General features: G+C 42.6%; 1 protein-coding gene across 19 annotated transcripts in view; it reads left to right on the top strand.

The window, feature by feature from the left end:
- Positions 1-17,811, top strand: part of TAF1 (TATA-box binding protein associated factor 1) — a 100,656-nt gene extending 82,845 nt beyond the window's left edge. For 2 of the 19 annotated variants that reach the window (XM_022561067.2, XM_089904398.1), the window contains exons 35-38: positions 1,660-1,785; positions 2,948-3,104; positions 3,695-3,872; positions 6,568-7,146. In XM_022561067.2, coding sequence (XP_022416775.2) covers positions 1,660-1,785; positions 2,948-3,104; positions 3,695-3,872; positions 6,568-6,790 — 684 coding nt within the window. In that variant the 3' untranslated portion in view covers positions 6,791-7,146. Of the gene's footprint in view, positions 1-1,659; positions 1,786-2,582; positions 2,682-2,947; positions 3,105-3,676; positions 3,873-6,567; positions 7,147-10,829; positions 10,920-11,140; positions 11,182-14,281; positions 14,445-14,664 lie in introns of those variants that run through there. The other 17 variants (XM_089904399.1, XM_089904389.1, XM_089904383.1 and 14 more) reach the window with 17 other exon arrangements.
- The last annotated feature ends 2,653 nt before the right edge of the window (positions 17,812-20,464 follow it).

Below are 20,464 nucleotides of genomic sequence, written 5' to 3'. Positions count from 1 at the left end.
TTGTGTAGAAACATGACAGTAATCATACTTTACTTCCAGCTCTAAATGGTGGTAATCAATAATGTATTTTCACTCAACTATTTCTACCCAGCTTGTATTGCACCATACATTCAGCTTAACACTTTCTCTAAAATTGCTTGCTTTACATTTTCCCACATAGCGTTTCATTCCCTGATTTTCTCTTCTTTTGTTCCACAACTAGTTTATTTGCAGTGTAATGCTTTGAATTCTGTTTTGCCTCTCTTTCTCCAAAACCCTGTTCCCAATCAGCCTTGTTTGTTTGCTTTAAAAACAACAACAACAAAACCAACAGCAAAGTAACGCATGTGGGTTTTTTGTTGATAAAAGTAACATGTTCATTGGGACACATTGGAAAATATACAGAATAAATAAGTTACCTAAAATCAAGTCCACCAGTCAGAAAGAACCAACCACTGAACATTTTGGCGTGTTTCAAATCTGTAATGCGTGTACGTGTGCGTTTATAGACACTTTTTTTTTTTTTTTTTTTTGTTTTGCGGTATGTGGTCCTCTCACTGTTGTGGCCTCTCCTGTTGTGGAGCACAGGCTCCGGACGTGCAGGCTCAGCGGCCATGGCTCACGGGCCCAGCTGCTCCGCGGCATGTGGGATCTTCCCAGACCGGGGCACGAACCTGTGTCCCCTGCATCGGCAGGCGGACTCTCAACCACTGTGCCACCAGCGAAGCCCTATAGACACATTTTTAAAGTGAAATTGGTCATTATGATCTTGTCTTGTTTTCGCTTCACATTATATCATGAGCATTTTATTTCATTAAATAGTCTTTGAAAACATTTTTAATAGCCACATAATATTTCTACCCTCAGCCAGCTTTTTAGAGAATGCTTTCCTACTTTTCCAGCCTGTTCTTTGTCCCTCCTGCCCTCCTTTCACTGAATAGACAGTTTGTTAAACCCCTGTTCTCTTCAGGAGAGGGAAGAAGGAAGGAAGCTATAATTTGTTGACTACCAAGCATTGGGTAAGGAGCATATACACATCTCTTAATTCTCCCAAACAGCCTTGTGAGGTAGACATTATCATCCGTGTTTCACAGTTGAGGAAATCAAGGCTTAGAGAAATTAAGTAATTTGTTAAAGTTACTCAGCTAGCAAATGGTAGAGCCAGGACTCAAACCCAGGGCAGTTTACTCCAAAGTCCATGGTTTTTCACCATGCCATTTTGCCTCGTAGCATCCTCTGGTGAGCTCATAAGCTCTTACCCCATTCCATGCTCTGGTTGGAACTGAAATTTCTTTATCCCATTTTCTATTAGATGTCTCTAAACCAAACAATCTAAATGGCACTGGTATGAAGCCCTGGGCCTAAAAACAATAAGACAAGGCTTAGAAGAAATGAGGTTATTGACCATAAAGGCTGTTAGGACATAGAATTGTCCCATAGCTTTGATGCTTTTCTGCTTCAGGCTTCTGATCATATGCATCAGATGCCTCTCTGCTAGAATGAGCAACATTTGTGAGATTCCCAAAAACCTGTCCATAAAACTATGTCAAAACTATGTTTTCTCTTTAAATGGATTGTTCTGCATGACCTTTTTCTGCAGTGAATGCTCTAAAGGGGAGTTCTCTGTATTTCTTGCTCCCTTTACTAAATAGAAGCTAAGTTGTATGATTTGTGCCACAGCCTCCTGACTTGTATGATACCAACACATCCCTCAGTATGTCTCGAGATGCCTCTGTATTTCAAGATGAGAGCAATATGTCTGTCCTGGATATTCCCACTGCCACTCCAGAAAAGCAGGTGACACAGGTAGGATATTCTTTTTCTCTTTGTGAGATTGGTAGTATGCTTGGGGGTAGGGGATGGGGGAGTGATGGTGGTGATGTGTGGACATGTGTCAAGGATGATGATTGGACACCTTGGCCCTGGGAATGAAGGCCTGGAAATGTGATTTCAAGGTGGGACGGTGGCAGGTCGCATGACTGGCATTGTCTTCTATCTGTCACCATGGGCAGAGTCAGGCACAGCAGAACTTAAGGGAAGGTACAAGTGTGAAAAATGTGTGAGGCATCACAGCAGCCTGACAGGTGATTAGAAAGACCAACTGCATTCAGAGACAGAGTTCAAAATAATTGCCCTGCTACTTTACTGTATATGAGTTACCTAAATTAAAGTTATTTTTAAAATTAAGTTTTTTAAGTTGGCCTTTTCTTGAGGTATCAGCAGATACTCCTGATCTGAATCCAGAAATCTTATCAGCTGATCTCAGTCAGGGTTCCACTGGAGAGTGCAAAATCCAGGAGGGTTTTTCTGTCCCAAAGAGTCCAACACAAGCTAGGGAAAGCTTGGTTTAGAAAGGAGGAGTCTCCTTGTGATGATACAGTAATAGTAGACCAAGGCCTTCCTGTTCTTTGTTTTTTTTTCTTTTAACCCTACCTGTGATTTCCAAAAAATGAATGGGGGAAAATGCACATGTAAACAGCCCCCACTAGCTGTGGGGTTGGCTGGGATATCAGGGAGGAGCATCGGTCCTGAGTGAGAGCCCTTGGTTAACTCCTCCTACTGGCACGTCCCTCAATGATGTGCTATTTGTGTTCCTTACTCAGATGCGCCAGGGCCGAGGTAGGCTGGGCGAGGAAGACTCTGATGTAGATATTGAAGGGTATGATGATGAGGAGGATGGGAAACCTAAGACTCCAGCCCCAGTGAGTATGCTTACAGAAAGCTTATGGTTACATTATACCCTTATATGGTAGGAGCCCCAGTAGTACAGGACAGGCCAAATCCCCAGGCGCTATCAGAAGGTCTCCATAGTGAGGCCCAATCTGACTTTAAGAACCAGCTAAACAAATCTATCCACCAAAATTATGTAACTTCTTGTAAGGCAGCAAGGGGGGTGCGGCTGGTGGTGGCTTCTGGTCTTTTACTTGGTCGATTAATGGGACTTTGATCCTCAACTGGTCTCATTTAGGAAGGTGAAGATGCAGATGGTGATCTTGCAGATGAAGAGGAGGGAACTGTGCAACAGCCTCAAGCCAGTGTCCTGTATGAGGATTTGCTTATGTCTGAAGGAGAAGATGATGAGGAAGATGCCGGGAGTGATGAAGAAGGAGATAACCCTTTCTCTGGTACGTAGCTCACCATGGCACCCTCAGGACTTAGGAGGAAGCTCTGGGCCACATATGCTGTTACCAGAAATTGCTCTTTTATTGAAGTCCCGTTAGTAGACCTCAGGGTACTGAGCACTCACTCATAGGCTGATCAAATTCATTAGTCTTAGAAGAGGTGAAAAAATACAACACAGGAGGTACAAAAGATGACAGTCAAAAAGGCAATGCCAAAGCAGCGGTTTTGATTTAAATACTTGATAAAAACGAGATAGAAGTGTTATATGTGGCAATAGGGAAGGAAAATGAAGAAAAAAGATCCTGCTTTGGGATTTTTTTGTGGACTAATGGCAATGGCAGGGGATGAGTATAGGAGGAGATGATGGGAGGGGAAGAACAGATAGATAGCACTGAAATGGAAAAAGGAAATGATTTTTTAATTCTCTTTCCAAACTACAGATCTTGTCAATGTTGACCCTAGGCAGTCCTCTGAGGTGAGGAGTCCAGGCAAGATGCCTCTGTAGATGCATGGGATTAACTAGTTCTGGAAGACTAAGCCAATGATGTTAATTCTTTGTCAAACTTTTCTCAAGATCTGTCTCTTTTCACAGCTATCCAGCTGAGTGAAAGTGGAAGTGACTCTGATGTGGGATCTGGTGGGATAAGACCCAAACAGCCCCGCATGCTTCAGGAGAACACAAGGATGGGCATGGAAAATGAAGAAAGCATGATGTCCTATGAGGGAGACGGTGGGGAGGCTTCTCATGGTTTGGAGGATAGCAACATCAGGTAATTGGTAGCAACACACTACAGGGCTGTGGCATCAGTGCCCAGCTATGATGTCAGAGGGCCCAGCATCAGATTACTTTCATCCATCAAACATTTCCTGAGCACCTACTAGGGCCAGGCACTGTGCTAGGCCCTTGGGGATACACAGAGGAGCAAGACATATCCTGCCCTTGAGGAGCTCACAGTCTAGTGGAAGAGACTGATACAACGAAATTATTACAAATACAGTGTGATAAGAGCTACATAGCATAGGTTAAGTACAAAGTGCCAAGTCACCACTGAGGAGGGAGTATCTCGCTCTGCTTGGAGTAATCAGGGAAAGTGTCACAGATGAGGGAACATTTGAACTGGGCCTTACAGGATGAATAGGAGTCTACTAAGTAGATAAGTGGCAGCAGGTGAGGAGATCCTTAGAGATGGAACAGTATGTTCAAAGGTGCAGAAATATAGCAAAGTAAATTCCAGACAGAAGGGAGGTTGCTGGGCGTTGTGACTCTAGAAGTAGCAAGGGATTATACTGTAGAGGACCTTAACTGGTATGCTAAGACACTTGGATTGTGGTTAATGGGAATCATCACTTTAAGAAAAAGAAAGTAACATCAAATTTGTGTGTTAAATAACTCTAGGGCAGTGATAAGGAATTCAGCTAGAATCTGTTAGGAGTGGAAGAAAGGGAAGGGACATATTCAAGAACTGTTCAGAGGGTAGATCAATTGGATTTAGGAGGTAAGGAGATTAGATATATAATGAATGGGAATGTCACTGAGAGAAGAAAGAGGAAAAACAGGTATTAGATGGAGTGGGAAAGGAGGCAAAAAATGAATTTGTCTGTGGACATGTTGGATTTAAGGTACATATGATACATCTAAGCCACAGGTATCCAGCAAGCAGTTAAGAGTCTATTCATCTAGCAAATATTTACAAGTACAAAAGCAAGGATGTTCTTGCTTCAAGGAGTTCAGTCTAGTGGGAAATCTAAAACAGGCAAACAGATGATGATCACAGTGTAACAAGAAAAGTGCTCTGATAGGCAGCGACAGGATTTTTCTGGGACTTGGGTAGGAGTGGAGTAGGGGAGCTGGTTAGAGAAGCTGAGCTGAATCAGAATAGGAATAAGCTAAATGAAAAGGAAAGTGAAGGACATTCCAGAGACTAAGAACAGCATGTATGACGACACAGAGACATGAAACACTTCTAGAGAATGCAAGTAGCTCAGTGTGGCTGGAGGTTTTGATCATGATCCTTGTAATAGAGACAGTTTAAAGAAGTAGGTAAGGACCAAATCATGAAGGGTCTGAAAATTTGGGGCAGACATTGAATGAGCGTAGTATGATCAGATCTGTATTTTGGAAAAGTTGCTCTGTGCCCCAAAAGAAAGATGGGCAAAAGCCATGAATTAACAGTTTACAAAAGAAATGCAAATGGCCAATAAATATATGAAAAATTAGCTTCCCTAAGAAAGAAATGCAATAAAACAATGAAATGCAATTTTTTTACCTATAAGATGGGCAAAGATTAAAATGAATGATAATGCCCAGTGTTGGAAAAGGCATGAGGAAAAAGACATTCTGAAATGACTGGTTGATAATGTAAATTGAAAGGGGTAGGTGAGAGGGATACAGCAATTTATCATTATAAATCAGAAACTTAAAAAGCGTGCATCCCCTTTGGCCCCCACATTCCATATCTAGGAAGTTATTCCATGGGAACAATAAAATACCTTCATCAAGATGTTTGTACAAGGATGTTTATCACAGCATTGTTTCTAATAGTGGGAAAATTGAAGACAGCTTAAATGTTCTAGTGAGAGACTGAAATAAATCCTGTTACAGCCATACAGTGGAATACCATGCAGCTATTAAAATGATGGTATAGATGTATGTTTATTGACATGGAAGATGTTCATTATAGACATTAGTGAAAAAGCAGATTCCTGAAGAGTATGTAGAGTATTCCAATTTTGTAAAGAAAAAGAAAATGTTTAAGCATCAAAGTGAAGTGCATAGAAAAAAATTTGGAAGGTCATATACCAAAAGATTATCTCTGGGTGGTAGAGTTATTGATGTTTTTTTTTCTTTTTCTTTTTTTCTGGTGTATATTCTAATTTTTTTTTAATCAGTGAACGTGCATTACTTGTGGTTTTTTTTTAAGTAAAATTAAGAATAAACAAACAAACAAAAATAAACAGCACTCTGGCAGAAATGTGAAGAATTAATTGGGGGAGAGCAAGACTGGAGGCATGAAGACTGATTTCAGTGGTGCAGGCGGCCAGGGATCACAAAGGACTAAGCCAAGGCAGGCAGAATAGGGCTGGAAAGGAGGGGATAGAGACAAGATATATTGAAAAGGTAGAATCTTCAGGACTGTTGACTAATTGGATATGTAGATGAGTGAAGCTGTAAGTGGCAGACGAAACTATGAGGCTCTCAGAGCATTTATGGTCATGTAAGCTGGCAGTGTGTTGTTCAGGTGTAGGGGAGTTTCTTTCATTCAGATTCTTGCGTATATGAAGTTGGCAAGTTGATGTTTTTGAATAGGATCATTTTTCTCTCAGAGACCTGTAGAACAGTCCAGAACCATCATTTTAGTGTCCAGGGGAGGTGAGATGGGCTGATCCCTTGGTGGCACCAAGAACGGGACTGGTCAGCTAGAGGATGGTGTCCGAGCTTGAGAGATGACATGTTTCTCTTCTCAGTTATGGGAGCTATGAGGAGCCTGATCCCAAGTCGAACACCCAAGACACAAGCTTCAGCAGCATCGGTGGGTATGAGGTATCAGAGGAGGAAGAAGATGAGGAGGAGGAAGAGCAGCGCTCTGGGCCGAGCGTACTAAGCCAGGTCCACCTGTCAGAGGACGAGGAGGACAGTGAGGATTTCCACTCCATTGCTGGGGACAGTGACTTGGACTCTGATGAATGAGGCTTCCTTTGGGCCTCCTTGGTCAGCCTTCCCTGTTCTCCAGCCTAGGTGGTGGTGGTTCACCTTTCCCCCATTTGTTTATATTTGTACAGTGTCTGATCTTGAAATCACCAGATTAACTAGTACCGTAGCCTTTAAAAATTAGTAAGTAAGGGCTTCCCTGGTTGAGAGTCCGCCTGCCAATGCAGGGGACGTGGGTTCATGCCCTGGTCCGGGAAGATCCCACATGCCGCAGAGCGGCTGGGCCCGTGAGCCATGGCCGCTGAGCCTGCGCGTCCGGAGCCTGTGCTCCGCAACGGGAGAGACCACAACAGTCAGAGGCCCGCGTACCACAAAAAAAAAAAAAAAAAAATTAGTAAGTAAGTAACTGATAAAAAATCATCTCTTCTGATCTTCCTGGGGGCAGTGCCACCCTTTGATTTAAAACCAAGCAACCCCCTTCCCCCTACCACTAACAAAGAGTAATCTTCTCCAGTGCCCCCTTTAACTCCATTTATTGCTCTTAGTATCATTCTTTCCTGGGGAAAGAAGAGAAATCATGAAATAACTAATAACTTTATGTCCTCTTGATGTATTAGAAAATTTCCAAGCATGGTATCATCTCAGTTTTCTAATTTGCAGGCTGGAACAGGGGACAGCCCCTCTGCTGGGACAGAGAATTGGATTCTGGTGGACTCTATGCCACACTAAAAACATAAACCTCTTGGACAAACTGAACTGCCCATTATTTTATTATTTATTTGATTATACAATGCCTTGTTCCTAAATGGATTGGAGGCAAATAACTATAAATGTTTGAAACAGCCTATATGTCAGAAATGATATGTTGCCATGTAAGTGCGTTCTGTCCCTCCCCCCCAGGGGAAATGGTAGGGAAATGGTAAGTTCCTTAGGGCGAAGACTGTGTCTTCTGTTTCTTTTCATGCTTAGGATATGGTTCTGTGCAGAGTAGGTACTCAGTAAATGTTCCTAGAATCATAAAATCCTCAACAGATTCATTACTGAGCGTCTGCTCCATGGTAAGCATTCCATCAAAACCTTGGGATGCAAAATTAAATAAGACGCATTCCTTTCACTCAACAATATCACCATCAAGTTGGGGGAGGGGGAGTGGAATTCAAGACGTTAATAAATCATTACAGTACTGTGAGATAAGTGCAATTAAGAAGCTAGATATAAAGTATAGGGGAAAATAGAAGAGTGATCATGTCTGAAAAAGTCAGGGAAGTCTTCCTAGAGGTAATTTTTAAGCTGATTGTTGAAGAATTAATTAGTAGGAGCTTGCCAGATGGAAAAGTGCAGGCAGAGTGTAACATGAAGTGAAAAGGACGAACTCCAGAAATGGCAGAGTGTGTTCCTAGTTTGTTTGTTTGTTTGTTTGTACCAGCCTTGTTCCAGAAAGGATTTAAGGTGGTTTATGTTCCAGTCCCTCAAATGCTGGAATGGCTAGAGATGAGACTGAAAGATGGATAGGAAGCATATCGTCAAGAGCTTTGATTTTGATGCTAATGCATATGAATTCATATTATGAGAAATGAGGTGCTCTAGTGGAGTGATATAATCAGATTTGTGTTTTAGAAATTTTCTGTATATTAAATGAGGAAAAATTGAACAATCATGTAACAAGTGTGATACCGTTTTTGTAAATGACAAAACCCATGTGTGTGTATTTATATGTGCTTATATACATGTGTATATGCAAAGGAAAAGATCTGAAAGGATATACACAAAACTGTTTGCAGTGATAACCTCTGGGGAGTGGGATTGGAGGGGAGGGGGATTGGAGGGGAGGGGGCTATATGCTTGTGTGTATGCTGGGTGGGGTATTGTGCTTTTATTTCTGTATTTGAATTTTTTACAAGAATGTATGATTTTTGGAATAAAAAAATTTAAAAAATTCCAGCACTAGTGCGGAGAGTGGTTTGGAGAGGGGCAAATCTAGTTCAAGTATGGGGTAGTGGAGCCTGAACCAGGGCTGTGGCATTAAGATGGGGAGGAGGGGGATGAATTTGAGAGCTGTTTAAGGGATAGAATCAACAGGACTTGATGACCAATTGGCATTTGGGAGTGGAGAAGGAAGAATGAAAGGTGGCTTCCAGAATTTTGGTTTAGCTTGATTGGATGGGTACATGGTATTCATTCATTCAGCATTTATCGAGCCACCTATTTTTATCAAGTAGTCTGCTAGATGCTGATACAGACGTTAAGATACAGTTTCTGATGGCAGGGCACTTAAGGTCTAGAATGAGTGGTAGACACATAAATATAAATAAGTTTAATAAGAAATGATCATTGCAATAAATATTTACAAAGTTTCATGGTGATAAGGAGTTACCAACTCTGCTTATGAAGTAAGGATAAGAAGCCTTCGAAGAGGGGAACCCTTCAGATAGATCATGAAGAGTAGGGAGGAGTTTGCCGGGGTCAGTGCGGGGGAAGTATTCTAGGCAGAGGGAACAGAATGCTTAGGGGCATGAAAGTACATGGTCTGTTCATGGAACAACAACTAGTTCTGGATGGATGGAATATAGGAGACATATGTAGTGTAGTGATTATTTACAAGGCTCAGGTTCAAATGCTCATCTTAGATCACTGGCACAGTGTGGAAAATGGATGGGCTGGGGAGGGCTGATGCCAGATGAGAGATGATGGAGACTTAAAACTGGCTGAGGCATTGGCAGTAGGCGTGAAATGAGAGGTACCTCTTGGTGACTGATTGGATAATGGAAAGTAAAAAAAAAAAAAAAAGTGTAATCTAGGTTTCTGACTTAGGTGATTGGGTAAATGGTGATGGCCATTCACTGAACAGATTGAGGGTGGAAGGTAGGAGAAATAGCTAAGTTCGGTTGGGAAGCATGTGTGTTTAAACTATGATAGGTAGAAAGCTTAGGATTTGTGCAAACTTGGGAGTAGGTGAGATCACACAGGAAGCCTGTGTAGAGTCAGAACAGTATGGAGGGCAGAATGCTGGTATAGACCAATTTTTAGGGGTGGTCAGAAATAGAAGGGAAACTTGAAGAATGATATTTCTTAAACCAAGGAAGGAGGTTTAAAGGAAAAAAGAAAAAGACTTAGCATCTATACCACAGAGAAGTAAAGTAATATAAAGCCTGAGAGCTTTGGAGTTTGGCAACTAGGAGGTCCCTGGTGACCTTAGCTAGCAAGAGAGTGAGATTAGAAGCCAGCCAGCAGGAGGTTGAGGGACAGATGGAAGATGAGGAAGTGACAAGAGAGATCATAGACTACCCCTTCAAGAAGCTAGGCTGTGAGGAATAAAAAGATCATAGACTACCCCTTCAAGAAGCTAGGCTGTGAGGAATAAAAGAGGGGGAGAGTCTTAAGATGGAAGAAAAATAGGGACTTCCCTGCCTGTCCAGTGGTTAAGACTCTGCACTTCCACTGCAGGGGCCGCAGGTTTGATTCCTGGTCAGGGAATTAAGATCCTGCATGCGGCGCCTGCGAAGCGCAGCCAAAATTTTAAAAAAAGGAAGATAAATAAGTACGCTTACGCTTACGTAGGTTTAAGGGAGAAAGGAATAGAGAAGGAGGGGTTGGAAAAAAGCAAGAGAAGATAATTGTTGGAAAGACCTCTGTGAAAACAGGAAGGAATGTTAGCATAGATAGCATTTCCTCCTATAGGAGAAGAGATCCCCCCCCCCCCCCCCGCCCGCCCCAGACAAAGGAAGGAAGGAGTTGGAGTTACAGATCAGCCTATAGATGAGGGAGATAGAAAGTTGGAGGAATTCACACTTCATAGCTTCAGTTTCCTCTGTGGAATAAGTAAAATCATCCTTGTGAGAAAAGTGAAAATGGGATGGGAGCTCGAATAAAAGTGTTGAACTGCTGAGAGAGAGAATGAAAAATCGAAAACCTGCTAAATGTCCATTAGTAGCAGAGAGGTTGAATTACGGTACGTCCAGTCAAAAAATATGCAACTGTTGAAAAAGAATGAGGAAAATCTACATGTGCTAATATGGAAAGATATTCTTGAAGAAATAAGTCTTAGAATAGTAGGTGACATTTAATTTCACTTGTTTAGGAGACAAAAGGAATGTAAATCCATATTTGCATATTCACAGAGAAGATTCCGCATGTTGCGCTTCAAACTGTTAACACTTCTAGGAGTGAGGTAGGGTTGGGGAGGGGCGCATTCTCTTCACTGTAAACCCTTCTATTAATGTTGAAGTGTTTCTTGGTATTTTTTTTTTAATGGTCATGAGGGAAATGGGAGCTGGAGCTGACATGGGATCCATAAAAGGATTGTTATAGGTGTTCAATGAACAAATGAAGTTAAAGGCTGTTTATTTTAAATGGTACCGATTTACTTTATTGTGTGATTTTTCCCCAAAGGTCCTCAGCAACACAGCTGTCATGGTGTAGAAGCAGAAAAGGTAAAGCAGTTTGCATGTGACTATAAATAGTTAGGGATGGTTAGAGCATGGTGCATATGGAAGGGGCTGGCAAAAGCTGAAACTAGAATTAGCCAGGGTCCAGATCATGGAGAGCTCTATATGCTTTGCTAAAGAATCTAGACATAATCCTAAAGGCAGTAGGAATCTATTGAAGGATTTGGATCACTTTAGCTGCAATTTGGGATATGGACTATAGAATAGGACTGGAGATGGTTGTGGCAGTCATTTAAGCAAGATGTGAGTCAGTTGTGAAGCAAGAACAGTGGGCAAAGATTTGAGAGAATTGAGGAGGTAGAATCTACAAGTGGATTGATTAAATGTGGGGGATATTTCAGTCAGTTAGTCAAATGCTGATTGAGCCTGGTGGGTGCCAGGCATTATTCTTCGTGCTCTGAATACAGCAGTGAATAAAACATACCCCCTTCCTTCAGAGTTTAGGATCTAGTGGGGGCGGGGAGACAAGTGAATCAGAGTGAGAGAAGTACTCCGAAGACAAAACAAAGTGATGTGAGAGGGTATGGGGTGAGGGTTCTAACTTAATGGTCAAGGAAGACCTTGCTGAGTAGCTCTCATTGGCGTATAAATATGCATGTATTACTGTGATAAAACATTTTTCTTAATTTGAAAAAGTAAGCAATGAAGGAACCACAAAAGGTACTTTAAAAGACTGGCCAGAGAAGTATGAGGAAACCAGGATACAGTTTTTTGAGATGCCAAAGGAGAATTTCAGAGGATGGAATGGTCAGCAATGTCCAGTATTTGCAGAAAGGTCAGTCAGATAAGGACTGAAATATGTCATTTGGACTTGGCAGTTGGTGAGCCTAATGAAAATAGTTTCTTTGGAATGGTGGATGCAGAAACCAGATGGCAAGTGGGTTTAAGAACTGAATTGAATGTGAAGTAGAAACAGAGCTTGATTTGATTAAATAATAGCTATCATTCACTGTGCCAGCCCCTCTGTGCAGAGAGCTCTTCTTACCTGACCTCATTTAATCCTGAACCATCTATGAGATCAATATTATTCCCATTTTACAAATGAGGAAACTTCCTCAGGAGCACCAAGGGTAGAAGAGATTAGCCTTAGCCTAGAGAAGGGCCGTCTTTAAATTAAGACCAGAAAGATGGGTACTGGATATAGAGAAGCAGTAGGAAGGAAACCATGACTCTGGGCATTGTGGACCATGGTAAGGAGTTTTGTCTATATTCTAAAAGCAGTGGGAAATTTTTCAGTGGGAGTGGGGTGGAGCCTGAGAAGGTAACGTCAGGATTGTGTTTCCAAAACACCAGTTCCATATCAGTGTAAAAATAGACACATTTTTTTCCTATTGGTAGTTTAATCTCCTTTGGCAATTCCAGGGTCTTTGGTATTACGGTGCAAATATTTGCCTAAATATAATAATCTTGTTTCCCCCTGACGTTGAAGATAAGCCACTGGTGTACTGGTACTGATTCCCAGGCCCCAGTTCAACCTTCTTGAGTCAGAATGTCTGGGGAAGACTGGTGGTGTGTATATTTTACAGATGGCCCAAGTGATTTTTTGGCCACGCCACGCAGCTTGTGGGATATTAGTTCCCCGAACAGGGATTGAACCCGTGCCCTTGGCAGTGAAAGCACAGAATCCTAACCATTGGACTGCCAGGGAATTCCCTCCAAGTGATTCTTATCTGAGAAGTTTGGGAAACTGATTCAGCAGCATTCCCAAATTTATGCTATCCTCTGTATCAGCTGTTGTTGCCAAAATTTTAGCTCTCTGTGCACCAGTGCCAAACAGAAATATGGAGACAGAGTGATGGAGGAGAAAGAAAGAGTGGCTTTATTTCTTTGCCAGGCAAAGGGGAACACAGTAGGCTAGCGCCTCAAGAACTGTGCCCCCCTTCACTGGGGAATAGGGAGAAGTTGTATAGTCAGGGGTAGTGGTCAGAGGTATGTGATAAGATCAAGGCAGTAACAGTCTTGCATTCTTCCTTCTTCTGCAGAGTTTCAAAAGGGTGGGGTTGCTGACAAGATTAGGGTGTGTTCAGGGTCTCCTAATCTCCTGAGCTTCTCTGGTCACTTTAATCTTGCCTCAGGTGGTTTTGTGGCTGCTCCTCCCTTGATTAGCAACTGTTCAGATCTGCCCTTTGGAACTCAGGGAAGGTCATGGAGGCTGGAGTCTTGCTTACAAGAAATGGGGGACAAAAAGGCCTCCCGGCCCGGGAGCCCCAGAGGGCCCTACTCAGCATCGGTCCCTTCCTTTTCTTTGATATTCCTCAATCTTGAGGAGAACAGGTGTTGGACAAGAAAAGGGAACAATCGTTTTGGATAGAGATGTTAATCGTAAACTCGGCAGAGGAACTCAGCTTTAGGGGGACTCGGTTTTCATCCCCACTTCAGCTGTATCTTTCCCCAAATCTTTTAGGGAACGGGGCGACAGCAGCTTTAACTACTTCTTGCTGAGCTGGGGCGTATTCCTGCCTAAATTTTGGGGAACAGATAACAAATTAGAAATATTTGAGTTCCAAGTCCTGGATCAGAGTCTTGTGTGATTAAGAACTCAAACCTTTGTTTTGCCATTTTGGTGTAGCAGACCCAGTTAGAAGTAAGAGGAGTGACAACTAGAACGTTAGTAGACAGAACAGATCTCATTTCCTTGGGAATTCAGGGGAGTAAGTCTGAAGCCCAGTCTGGAACCGGCACTTCAGAGAGACTTATTGTAGCCAGTTGTTTCCAAACCATTCCCTGTATGGGGAAAACCTATCAAGGCAATCCTGAAGACCCAGAAATAGGAAGCTGACCACATGTCTAGCAGTTAGAATTATCGAAATAATCAGCATATGAGTCTATAGGTAGAAGGTATGAGAAAGGATAAGAAAACAACTTTCATTCCACTTGTCGGAACAAATACTTAAAGTTTCCCAAAGGGTGAGATGTCTGTTTCTCAGGAGTCTGTGCTGGCTGTAGGCAGGCTTGGCTGGTCAATAGCTGATAATCTTCTTACTCTGGTATGATGTACCCACGGTTTTACTCTATCTAATTTTAGAGAGGCTTGAGTAGTAAGAAGAACGTGCTAAGATAAGATCCCTTTCATTTTTTTCTTCAGGCTGCTGCTGCTGCTCAGGTCATTGCTCTTTTTCATACTTCAGCAGCACCCCGTCTCCCGCTTTGAAGGGAGGTAAGAGAGCTTCAAGGGAAGGGGAAATGAGCCAGGTCCAGGATCTCGGGCAAGCTGTCTACTTCTGATGTCGTCGTCTTCTCGCCCTGGTGTGAGTGTAGTTTCTCCTTTGTTTGAGCATTGTTTCGAGGTGATTTTCAAGGTCAGCCATCCTCTCTATAGGCCACTCCAGTGCAGGGGCCCTTTGTGAGTGGAAATTAATCCAAAAGTCAATTCCCTTCAGTTTTGCTGTGCATAAGCTAGTTAAGAGTACCTGAAAAGGGTCGTCCTCTCCAGGTTGGAGATAGTCCTTTAAATTTTGTCTTTTCCAGTATGCATAATCCCCTGGTTGCAGGTCATGGGGCATCTGATCTTCATCCAAAGAAATTACGGAGATAAGATTCAGAAACAAACTTAGAGTATCCTTTAATAATTCAATTAAACTCCGCTCTGGCTCCGGATAAGCAGCGGCTTGGTGTGGGCTGCGCGGAGAATGGATGCCCTCGTGACCTAATGTCCGGCAGGCTGTAGGGCCTGCCGACCCGGCTCACAGGGAATCGACCGGCTGCCTGAGTGCCCGCGCCACCCGCTACCATGAACGAGGAGGCCATCTGCAGTGCCCTGCCCACCATCCCGCACCACAAGCTCGCCGACTTGCGGTACCTGAGCCGCGGCGCGTCCAGCACAGTGTCTTCTGCCCGCCACGCAGACTGGCGCGTTCAGGTGGCCGTGAAACACCTGCACATTCACACCCCGCTGCTGGACAGTGATTGGTGAATTATTCTCTGTAACCTGACTTCTGCCCAATGAGTGGACCTTCCCCAACAATCTCCCAACTCCTTATCATGAGTAGAGTGCTGCCATGTCATGAGGACATTCAGAGAGCCAGTGGAGAGGCCTATGTGACAAAGAAAGAAGACCTGACAGCAACATGAGCAATCTTGGAAGGGGACTCTCCCCCAGTTGATTTTTTTTTTTGTTTTTTTGGTTTTCTTGGCTGTACGCTGGCCTCTCACTGTTGTGGCCTCTCCCGTTGTGGAGCACAGGCTCCGGACGCACAGGCTCAGCGGCCATGGCTCACGGGCCCAGCCGCTTCGCGGCATGTGTTTCTACAGAAACTGAGATAATGTCTGTTCTAAAAAATAATAATAATGGTAATGATTCGATTAAACTTTACATTAATATAACATAACAGCAAAGAACTACGTGGGAGATGAGTCTTAGTAATTACAGATCTCTATTAACAAAACTGGGATTTAACATTCATTGCAAAATCTTTTTCACTCTAAAATTACCCTCTTTTTTACTAAATGTAACCAAATTAAAGCTAAATGGTTTGCAAAATAAGTGTGGTCTCAGTAAACTTGGTTTGATGATTTATATAACTGTAATTGATCATATAGACTTTTTACTTGCTGAAACTTTTTTTTTTTTTTTTTTTGTGGCACGCGGGCCTCTCACTGTTGTGGCCTCTCCCGTTGCAGAGCGCAGGCTCAGCGGCCATGGCTCACGGGCCCAGCCGCTCCACGGCATGTGGGATCTTCCCGGACCGGGGCACGAACCCGTGTCCCCTGCATCGGCAGGCAGACTCCCAACCGCTGTGCCATCAGGGAAGCCCCCAGTTGAGCTTTGAGATGACTGTAGCCCCTGCCAATATTTTGATGGCAGCCTGCCTGAGAGCCGGAGCCTGAGGCTTTGACACTCCCAGCTAAGTTGCACCTGTTTTCCTATGTCTGTTTCTACAGAAACTGTGAGATAATGTCTGTTGTTCTAAAAATAATAATAATGATTCGATTAAACTTTACATTAATATAACAGTAAAGAACTATGTGGGAGATGAGTCTTAGTAATTACAGATCTCCATTAACAAAACTGGGATTTAACATTCATTGCAAAATCTTTTTCTCTCTAAAATTACCCTCTTTTCTACTAAATGTAACCAAATTAAAACTAAATGGTTTGCAAAATAAGTGTGGTCTCAGTAAACTTGGTTTGATGATTTATATAACTGTAATTGATCATATAGACTTTTTACTTGCTGAAACTTTTTTTGTGTGTGTGTGTGTGTGGCATGTGGGCCTCTCACTGTTGTGGCCTCTCCCGTTGCGGAGCACAGGCTCCGGACGCGCAGGCTCAGCGGCCACGGCTCACGGGCCCAGCCGCTCCGCAGCATGTGGGATCTTCCCAGAACGGGGCACGAACCCGTGTCCCCTGCATCGGCAGGCAGACTCTCAACCACTGCGCCACCAGGGAAGCCCTTGCTGAATCAACTTTTATAAGGAGTCTCAGACTGGACTTTTAAAGGACCTCTCAGGGCTAGGAAAGTCACACCAAGGGCTTATCACAGATTTTTGCCTAACCGATGTAGGTGAATTTCTCCCTTTTCAAGGTCTCCAAAATACCTTGGGATTTCTGTAACCACTAGTGGGGTAGCCTTCCTAATTTATCTGATAAAGCTGCAGGGAACCTAAGAGTTTCCAAACTCTGGAGGGAGCAGATAGATAAGATAAATGTTTCAATTCTGCTTACAAAAAAGTATAATTTACCAAATTCCTGTAAGTTATAATGAGTTTGAGGGGAAGGTCTCCTTATACCTGGAAAACACAGATTTAAACCGGTAATTTTTTCAGATAGAAACCATAAAAATAACCATATTCACCAGTTCACTCCATCCTATATAACTAATCCTTTTTTGGTTAACAGCTTTATGAGGCCATCAGGTTTTTCATTAGAATTCTTCAGTTTCTTACCCAGTTCAGCATTATGGTCTGAAAGTCAGAAACTTGTATATATCCAAAAGTCCTTTCTATAAATCTTCTTGAAGGGGAAGCATTTTTTGCAAAGGCATTAGATTGAAACCGTAAGTGTCTATAATGACAAAAGACTTACGAAGGCACGTTAAGGAACCTCCATACTGTTCTCCATAGTGGCTGTATCAATTTACATTCCCACCAGCAGTGCAAGAGTGTTCCCTTTTCTCCACACCCTCTCCAGCATTTGTTTCTAGATTTTTTGATGATGGCCATTCTGACCGGTGTGAGATGATATCTCATTGTAGTTTTGATTTGGGCATATACCCTGAGAAAACCATAATTCAAAAAGAGTCATGTACCAAAATGTTCATTGCAGTGCTATTTACAATAGCCAGGAGATGGAAGCAACCTAAGTATCCATCATCGGATGAATGGATAAAGAAGATGTGGCACATATATACAATGGAATATTACTCAGCCATAAAAAGAAACGAAATTGAGTTATTTGTAGTGAGGTAGGTGGATGGACCTAGAGTCTGTCATACAGAGTGAAGTAAGTCAGAAAGAGAAAAACAAATACTGTATGCTAACACATATATATGGAATTTAAGAAAGAAAAAAAAGTCATGAAGAACCTAGGGGTAAGATGGGAATAAAGACACAGACCTGGTCTTCCCTGGTGGCGCAGTGGTTGAGAGTCTGCTTGCCGATGCAGGGGACACGGGTTCGTGCCCCGGTCCGGGAAGATCCCACATGCCGCGGAGCGGCTGGACCCGTGAGCCATGGCCGCTGAGCTTGCGTGTCCGGAGCCTGTGCTGTGTAACGGGAGAGGCCACAACAGTGAGAGGCCCGCGTACCGCAAAAAAAAAAAAAAAAGACACAGACCTACTAGAGAATGGACTTGAGGATATGGGGCGGGGGAAGGGTAAGCTGTGACAAAGTGAGAGAGTGGCATGGACATATATACACTAACAAACGTAAAATAGCTAGCTAGTGGGAAGCAGCCACATAGCACAGGAAGATCAGCTGGGTGCTTTGTGACCACCTAGAGGGGTGGAATAGGGAGGGTGGGAGGGAGGGAGGCACAAGAGGGAAGAGATATGGGAACATGTATATGTATAACTGATTCACTTTGTTATAAAGCAGAAACTAACACACCATTGTAAAGCAATTATATTCCAATAAAGATGTAAAAAAAAAAAAAAAGAATACTTTGGAGGGAGAAACCAAATCCAGTCTTGTTCTAGCCCATTCCTATTGAAATCCATGTACCCAACTAAATTTAGTCCAGCCTTAGAAAATCCTGATCATGTATTACTCTTTTCAGTATTTTTCATTCTTCACACATTTTTTTAATGCTTTTTTAAAAAAATTATTTAGTTTATTTTTGACTGAGTTGGGTCTTCGTTGCTGCGCGCAGGCTTTCTGTAGTTGTGGGAGCGGGGTCTACTCTTCGTTGAGGTGCGTGGGCTTCTCATTGCGGTGGCTTCTCTTGTTGCGGAGCACAGGCTCTAGGGCACGCGGGCTTCAGTCGTTGTGGCTCACGGGCTCTAGAGCGCAGGCTCACTATTTGTGGCGCACGGGCTTAGTTGCTCCACGTCATGTGGGATCTTGCAGGACCCGGGCTCGAACCCGTGTCCCCTGCATTGGCAGGTGGATTCTTAACCACTGCGCCACCAGGGAAGCCCTTCACACCTTTTACTAAAAACACATATCTTACTTTCCTTAAAAGTTTTTCCCCATTGAGTTCCTTTTCTTGTTGACAAATTTGTAATAGATACAGAATAAGGTCTTATTTGACCTCTAGTAAACCTAGGTGTACAACAGAAGTATTATACTTGACATTGATGACTCTGACATATCTATATTAATCAAACCAACAAGCTTCAGCCACCTTCAATACCAGATATCTGTTTAGTACTGAATATTTTCCAGATGACATGAACCTGAAATTCATTCTAGCCAGATTATTTTCTATTTCTGAGTATTTACATAAGCACTTAATTTTTTAAAAAGCCAACTAGTAGAGCTCTTTTACGAATTCATTTTTGGCAATACCATACACCTACAACACACATATAGACACTTACGAACACACAAACCAACATAGAGGCCTCATAGTTTCTGTTCGAATTTCAGCCCTGAGTCAGGTACAACATAAAAGCCATCAGTTACAAGGGGTTGGATTCAAATTGGGTTTCTAGCAGATGGAACACATCAAGGTCACCTATCTAGATGTTTAAACCCTTTTTACTAGTGTTTACAGAAGAAAAGACACTTAAGATTTCTATTTATCCTTGACAAGTCAAATTCTAAATTACTTTACCCTTTTTAAAATTTCCAGTTTAAAAAGATGGCAGAGGTTAAGTGTTCCTGAGAAGACCAGATAGGACATTTGCATCTCAATGGTACAGGCAAGTTCCTCCTAGGATGACTTTGTTTCCCTTTTGTTTAATACTTATAAGCCTCTTAAGATAAATAGGGAAGGTTTTGGGAGTGGTGAAAGAGATTGGTGGGTTTTGGATTATTTTCGGAGCCACACCTCTGGTCCTGTAAAGACTACATTTGTAAAACAAGGACAGTTTTGTTTTCTTTTTCAACGAATTGGGTGGCTACCTCAATGATATTGAAGGACTGACATACCCATTCACCCATGTTGGAAAGCTTTACTTTTCCTCATTTAGCTTAGGGGAGGAGTCCTCTTCCAAAATTCCTATCAGGCTCTGAATATCAGCTATGGTTAGTTTAGTCAGACCAGTGGCCTCCTATTTTGGCAATCTATTTATAAACATTTTTTGAGGATCTCCCCTACGTTTAAGAAATTGGTACCTTATATTTAGACACTGTATAACCCTTCTACTTAATAATCACTGGCTGGATATCTTTGGCCAAGCCGGGAACCTCGATATTCCACGTTCCAGGGTCTAATAAGGCTTATCAGAACAATCTGAAGGAGTAAGGGAACGTGCAGAAGTGGGGGAGGCTTGTTTTCCTCCCTGAGCCAGGAGAGTTCTTCTGATTCCTCAGGCTTTCAATTATAGGAGAAAGTCCTGGACATAAGGGAACCTCAGTCCATTTTCCCATCCTGTGGCAATAAAGATCTAATTGTAAGAGACCCACTTTTAGGCCATTTTTCTTTGTCATTGGATCATAGCCATAGGTTGACCAGTCATTCAAAATTTTTTCTAAGGGGCTCCCAGGTAGGGGTGGAACCTTACAGGAAGCGCTTCCCATTCTAGCTTGAGCAGTTAGTAACATGTCTGCGCGCTCAAATCAAAGTAACCAAACGAACCCAAACCTTGCCAGCTGGAAGCCACACTCAAAATTAAAAATATCAGCAGAGAGATGCCCAGAAATCAAAAACCAAATGGCAAAAAGG

Source organism: Delphinapterus leucas, chromosome X (genome assembly GCF_059928025.1).
Source record: "Delphinapterus leucas isolate spDelLeu-1000000601 "Yukka" chromosome X, BTC_Dleu_Yukka2, whole genome shotgun sequence".
NCBI lineage: Eukaryota > Metazoa > Chordata > Mammalia > Artiodactyla > Monodontidae > Delphinapterus > Delphinapterus leucas.
Note: the sequence above shows the minus strand (reverse complement) of the source record. Positions and strands in the feature narration are given on the sequence as shown.